The sequence below is a fragment of the Antrostomus carolinensis genome, unplaced genomic scaffold (genome assembly GCF_000700745.2).
Source record: "Antrostomus carolinensis isolate BGI_N321 unplaced genomic scaffold, ASM70074v2 scaffold14652, whole genome shotgun sequence".
Taxonomy (NCBI): Eukaryota; Metazoa; Chordata; class Aves; order Caprimulgiformes; family Caprimulgidae; genus Antrostomus; species Antrostomus carolinensis.
The window spans coordinates 26,034-33,041 of record NW_010301868.1 but is presented as its reverse complement, the minus strand read 5'-3'; the positions used below and the strand labels follow the sequence as shown (position 1 = coordinate 33,041).

General features: G+C 49.9%; 1 protein-coding gene across 7 annotated transcripts in view; it reads right to left on the bottom strand.

Moving 5' to 3' along the window:
* NFASC (neurofascin) overlaps nt 1-7,008 on the bottom strand; it is a 53,933-nt gene that overhangs the window by 42,838 nt on the left and 4,087 nt on the right. For 4 of the 7 annotated variants that reach the window (XM_010163636.1, XM_010163641.1, XM_010163639.1 and 1 more), the window contains exons 4-6: nt 6,812-7,008; nt 5,782-5,904; nt 5,430-5,600 (exon numbers count right to left, since the gene is read on the bottom strand). The exon at nt 6,812-7,008 is cut by the window's right edge and continues 3 nt beyond it. In XM_010163636.1, coding sequence (XP_010161938.1) covers nt 5,430-5,600; nt 5,782-5,904; nt 6,812-7,008 — 491 coding nt within the window. Of the gene's footprint in view, nt 1-2,491; nt 2,543-5,429; nt 5,601-5,781; nt 5,905-6,811 lie in introns of all 7 variants that reach the window. The other 3 variants (XM_010163634.1, XM_010163637.1, XM_010163638.1) reach the window with 1 other exon arrangement.

Genomic DNA, 7,008 nt, shown 5'->3' with positions numbered 1-7,008 from the left:
CATGCCCCATGTCCACACCAGCAGGTCCCACGTCCCTGAGATGAGCTCAAGCACATCCACTCCAGATCAGCAGGGAAGGTGACTCACAGCCTCCCGCTGCTTTGCCGTGTACCCCTGTCCTGTCCCCATCCCCACTGAGCTTCCCTGCCAGCTCTGCAGAGCCCTTTGCCAGCTGGCTCGGGACCTGAGCCTGTACCGAGGCACCAGCACTCCCAAGTGCAGGGTCTGAGAGCCCCAGGTCTCCCAAAGACCCAAAGATTTGGGACACTGATGTCCCTCTTCCCCACTCCCCAACCCTAAGATTTGCTTTGCTGGTTCCAGTGGCCAGTACAGGTCATTCCAGGGAGAAACACGGGGTTAGCAAAAAGAAAAAGGGCTGAGAAGGGTAAGAATTTTCCCACCAGTTCATTAACTATGAAGAAATTGCAGGGTCGGAGCTCAGATTTGCAGAGGGGCTTGAGTGGGTGATTTGAATCCATTAGATCCATAAAACGTTGGAGATGTTAAGTGCAAATAGCCCATAAATTGCAAAGAGCAGGCAATTTACCCAATGTGCCTATGAATAGAAATTTGGAGAAATCTATGAAAATGTGCAGATAAGATCTCATTTTCCTAACTGAGTCACTTCTAAGCATCCCTTTTCCCTGAACAAAGATGTGCAGCAGGAGATTGAGGAGCCCAGGACCACCACGGTGACTTTCCCTCTTCTGTGCAAACACAGACACGGTGCCCAGGCAGAGTGAAGGTGTTCTCTTTGAAATGCAAACATCACTTACACTGCTGAGCTGCAGGATACATTCACAGGAGAGCTTGCCACTGGATTTTCCTCCCTGGCTCCCCGTGCCTACAAGAGGCATCTCCTCCCGCTCGCCTCTCGCCGAGGTGTGATGCAGTTCATGCAGTTCCCATGGAAGCTCATTTTGCTGGTGATCCCCTTTCACAGCCATTCCTACAAATCTTTTCAGACTACACCCAGCACATTTGCTGCCACCAGTGCTTCCTCCAAGGCTGGTTCTTCTGCTGAGCCTTCCCCAGCTCCCCAGCATCCTCAAAAACCTCCCACTCCAGCTCCTAGTGAGATGCCAACACCCTGGGTCCATCAGAAGGGAAGGGATGCCCAGGCTGCCTGCTGGCACAAGAGGGCTCTGGATGGGGACACCAAACCCAGTGCCCTCACCTGGAACATCCTCCTTTTCTCACACTCCATCCCTCTCTGCTCTTAGCTGGCACAAGCACTCCTCCCCAAAAATCCCTGTGGAAGAAGAAAATGTGCCCTGGGTGGTGCAAGGCTGTGGGAAGCTGAGCAGGATTTTGCTGTAGGGCATGGCCAGTGACCAGTGTGGGTCATTGCTGGGGTTGTCCCCATCCTGCTGCCACACAACCCTGGCCCCTGTGAGCAGCAAGAGGGGCAGGAAGCAAATCCAGCCCAGGAGAGCACCCGGCCTCGGGGCAGTCAGACTCCGTGGTGGCCTTTGGCATCCCTGCAAACCACCCAGTCTCCCTGCTCCCCTACAAACCCCTGGTGCTGCCCAGCTCTGCCCACGTTACCCCACCACATCCATCACATCTCCAATCTATTCTCAGGGCAGCGATTGTGCCCCAGGGAGCCATGCAGTTTTGTGTCTGAAGCATAATTTATGAGTTTGGGACAGCCTCATCCCAGCAAATCCAGGCTCTGGAGGTAACTCCCTGCCCAGACAAAGGGCAAGAGCCTTGAGAAAGCATCCAACACATCTACAACCTCACCACAAAGAAACAAAGTGCCCAGCTTTTGAGAAAACCAAATACTCCTTGGGGTTTTTTTTCTTTCCTTTTCTTTTCTTTCTTCTTTCTTTTTTTTCTTTCTTTCTTTTTTTTTTTCCCTCCCAGTCACTGCCTGTGTTTAGTTGCAAATACAATAGATGCTCTTTCTGAAGACAGAGAGAAGAAGAATGGTGGGTGCTATCTTTAAATCATGAGCCCTTGCTGAGGACAAGCCACCTCTTTGGTGAGGGAGCAAGCTGGGCTCCCTCAACCACACACTTTTTCACGTGGGCCAGATCCTATTAATCATAAAATCATGGAATGATTTGGGTTGGAAGGGACTTTAAAGCTCATCCAGTTCCAACCCCCCTGCCAGCAGCAGGGACACCTTCCACTAGACCAGGTTGCTCAAAGCCTCATCCAACCTGGCCTTGAACACTTCCAGGGAGGAGCAGCCACAGCTTCAAATCCAAATGCCTCTTGAGCTGGGCTCTGCCTATCTATTTAATCAGCTTAACACACAATTGTGACAAGTTTGAGGGGATTTTTTTTCATTGTTTGGCTCTTTTATCACACCAGATTTTTGCAAAGTGGAGGTGATGACCCATAAATGGGGACCCTGGGCACACAGAGGGGCAGAGGATGCTGCGGCCGCGGCGGCTCGCTGCCCGGTTAGCACGGGAGATAAGTCAGGTTAAGCAGCGAGGGGTTAAACAGGGAAGGTCTCCAGAAGCCAGCGTTGACTCACCACTGTACATGTCAGTGTGATTTCGTAAAGACGTTTCGTTATGGGGTTTCTCTGCAATAAACAAAAGACCGTGAGCATATCGAGTGCCACAAAGCGGGCGGGGAGGGGGACAGGGGGTGGCAGGGCTGGGGGTGGGGGGACAGAAAACAAAATAACTTCCCAAAAACATAAGAGCAGTGCGGACAGGCAACAGCAGGGAGACAAAAGCACTGAGAGCACAGCTGCCTTCCGGGGACAAACAACATCACACAGCAATAAAGGAGAGGAAAAGAGGATTGTTTTCCTCCTACGAGATGGGAAGACAAATAAATGTAGGAAAATTGTATCATGAACATTTCCTTGAAGGGTTTTTGTTTTCAGCATAAAGACATCCATCTCTTTGGAAAAAAAGAAACCTAAACAACTAGTTCAATTTGAAAAAGAAAATGTTTTTCTCTTCACTTTCTTAACTATTCCCACTACTTCTTCCCCAGCATAAAGCACAGGTTGGCCACAGCTAGGCAGCAGCGTAATGATGGAGAAAGGCATGGAAATAGATGAACAAATAAAACCAAAAATAATAATTAGGATTTAAAAGCATAATCTGCTGTAAAATCCCTCTTAATTACAAGGTAATTAAAGTAGATTGTGTTACATGCAAAATACCAGCTCTTCAATAACACGCTGCTTGCATTTATTGACAACCACCACCAGCCATCACCTATACTGGGAGAAGAAAGCTCCTGCAAAGAACTGGGGGATGCTGAAGGATCTGCCCTCCTCAGCTCACACCCTTACCCAAAACACCATTTGGTGTGTGAAAACATCCTCGTTCCCACCAGGATGTGGCACAGCCACCTGAGGGTATCATCTGCCCAAGGGGAGATGCTAGAGGTGATGTTGGCCACCATATAGTTGTTGGCCACCATATAGTTGTTGGCCACCATATGGTTATTGCCCTGAGCCTTCAGCCATCAGCCACACCAGGGTTCTCTGTGCCAGAGGGTGAAGAGAGCCCAGCAACACCCAAGAGCTGCCTGAACCTGGGGACACCAGAGAAATGCTCTGCAGGGAAAGGCAGGGCTGTATTGCTCCACCAAGCCTTGGTGTTTGTCTCTTCTTGAACCCAAGGGCATGATGATCCCACACAATGATTTTTCATCAGCTGGTCAACTCTTTTTTTGAAGACAGACAATGCTCATGGCTTAAGGCTGAGATGACTGAACAGCTTGAGACAAATACAAGCTCATCTCCTCTGAACACTCTAAGTATAAAGAATTTTTTGTATTGTAACAGACAAGAAATTAGAGCCTCAGCTCTTTAAATTATAAGGGCCTCTGGGGTGGCATTTGCATCTGATAAAAATCCAGCAGATATTTCCAAAGGAAAACTGAGAGGGCCCAGTATAAAACCCAGTATAATTGGAAGCCAGTTCTACAGAGCCTGGGAGCAAAACGCTGTGGTGGCATCTGACTGTAGCAAGAGGAGGTGCTTGTATCTGTCTGCACAGAAATCTTCCAGGATTTCTTCCACATTTTTTCTACAGCTTGACAAATATGTCAGTTTGGAGCCTTTGGAGGCTCAAACAACCACAGATCTTTGCCAGAATTTCTCCAGTTCACACTAATTCAGGACTCAGTCCTTCCCTAACATGGAAATGTTGGCATTGTTTGACCAGCTCTGTAAACAGACAAATAATATTCAGAAGGAACGACCTCCCCAGTAGCACAGAGCCTGTTGCCAGTGCTTATATTGCTCATTCTCCACTCGTGCTTTGCACAGAGAAGAAGCTCTTACAATAAAAGCGTAAAATACTCCAGGCCCCATCTGCTCCTCACATCACTTTCACGTCGCTTTAATAGCGTTACATCTAATTTAAGCTGCTGCGAGCCCAGATTAAGCTCCTAATGCTGGGATTCAGGAGTGCCCTGTGCCTGCCTGATCCCCAAAACACAGCCTTACCCCTTCCTCCCAGTCTGACCTTACTGGGAACAGGAGATTGGGTGATGACTGGGCTTGTAGATGCCACTTCTGTGTTGGTTGCTGATTATGATGGTCCTCTCCACACACATCCCCTAAAAGAGCCTGTGCTCTGCAGGACCTGCATCAACTCAAAAGCTCTGTGTCCTGCAGCGCTCAGCTCATGTCCTGCCTGCCAGTGTCCCCCCCAGCCAGCTGGCATGAAACACATTCCCATCTGGAACTTGCCTTCCTTCAAGAAGTCTTGTTTCTCGAGAAGAGACTGCCAGTGGTTAGACCTGCCCATGGAAATGCTCTTTATGTGTGCTTCTCCTGTCCCCTGAGATGATGAGCTTCACCAGGGTGAAACCAAGAGCATGGTCTAACCATGACCATCCTGAGTATGTCCCACATGTACACGCTCAGACCCCAAAGGCTCAAGCCCTTCCGTCAGCACATCCCAGAGCCATGGAGCTAAACAGCAGCTCCTGCTCAGTAGGTAGAACCTCAGCTGAGCTGACACACACTCAGTCCCCACCTTGCAGCACCAGCACGGCTCAGGGTTCCCCAAAACCTAAGCCTGGAGCAAACCAAAGCTATTTCCAGCTATTCAAACTAGTGAAAGAACACTCGATATTATACATTTCCCTAAAATGGGAGAGGGGGAACACCCCATCTGTGTTGAAATGCTTTCCAGTTTATCCCAGACACACAAGACGTAGCAACACCAGCACCAAGGTTCCTCTGCAGCCCTCAAAGCTGCAAAGCTCTGAGATGCTGGAGGGAAACCAGCCACCCCTCCCTGCCAGGTGAACCATCTGAGGACCATCACTCCTCATCCAAACAGGTTCCTGCACCATCCTAAATGAAATGAAGGAAGCCACTCCTCTCCCTCGTAGGTATCAGTGCCATCAAGAACACAAACAAGGTGTCTGGAAAGAAAATCCTTCTCAAAAAAGACCAGGGAAGACCCATCCTGAGCGATCACTGTGACACTTACTGGTTTTCACCTTGAGGGTGTAGGGGTTTTTCTGCTGAATGGTGTGGGTGAAGTGGAAGCGTGCGTTGCAGCTGTAGTCAGTCTGGGCATCCTGCAGCATGACGTTGGAGAAGTACAGGTCACCATTCTGGCCCTGGGAGACACGTTTGTCCTGGTGGATGGGCTCCATGGCTGCAGGAGAGAAGAGGCATCCAAAGCAAGTCAGGTCCTCCTGTGGGCAGCTGTGTGAAGGAGAAACCCCTGACCCATGTCAGGGATGCCTCCAAGCTCTGAACTAGCAGTAATGACCCTAAACATTGTTTTAAATAAATGCTGCAGGGTTCAAGGTGGGGAGAGGGTTCCCTCAACTCACAGCTGCTCATCCAGAAGATGACAGGAGAGGGCAGGCCAGGCGGTGGGTTGCACTGCAGACTGAGTGGAGCACCTTCATCCACCTCAATCACATCCACCTTCTCCTTGGGCCACAGGGGAGACTCTGCCAGAAGAAGTAAAGATACCATGTGAGGAAGGAAGATGGTAACTTTGCAGATCTCTTCCCGCTAGACCTGGCCTGGTTTCAATGGAGCGGCCTCAATGCAAACTTCATTTCTACCTGCACAAGACTCCCTTAAATCTACACCGAGTATTTTCCCTGTTAGCTACAGCCATGACCCCCGTACCTCCATCTCGGTCCTGTGGCTGGATACCTCCCAACACAGGTAACAGAAGAAGCAGGCTGAGATGTTTGAGCACTTCTAGATGTTCTCCACGCTTCTTTTAAATGGACTCAGTGATCTCAAAGATCTTTTCCAACCAAGAGATTCTGTGATTCTATGATTCTACAATCACAGAATGGTTTGGGTTGGAAGGGACCTTAAAGCTCATCCAGTTCCAACCCCCCTGCCATCAGCAGGGACACCTTCCACTAGACCAGGTTGCTCAAAGCCTCATCCAGCCTGGCCTTCAACACTTCCAGGGAGGAGCAGCCACAAGTTCTCTGGGCAACCTGTTCCAGTGTCTGACCACCCTCACAGTGAAGAACTTCTTCCTAATATCTCATCTAAACCTCCCCTCTTTCAGCTTAAACCCATTTCCCCTTGTTCTGTCATTAACTGCCCTTATGAAAAGTTCATCCCAAGCTTCCTGGAGCCCCTTCAGGTACTGGGAGGCCACTATAAGATCTCCCTGGAGCCTTCTCTTTTTCAGGCTGAACAGCCCCAACTCTCTCAGCCTGTCCTCATAGGAGAGGTGCTCCAGCCCTCGCATCATCCTGGTGGCCTCCTCTGGACTTGTTCTAGCTGCTCCATGTCTCTCTTGTGTTGATTGTCTCATACAACACAAATAGTCCCTGCTCTCCTCAGGACACTGTGGGCTACTCGCTCTGTGCTACTGTCATTACTCACTAGAAACCTGGAGGTGGATTTTGCTGGAGAGAGCAGTGCCATAGTCATTCCGGGCGAAGCACTGGTACTCGCCCTCGTAGTCCTCTGGCCGTCCCCCGCTGTGGAAGTCGATCACCAGCGTCCCCGACCGTCGCCGCATGGACACCTTGGGGTCCTTTGCTACATTGAAGAACTTCCCATTCCGTGTCCAGGAAAAA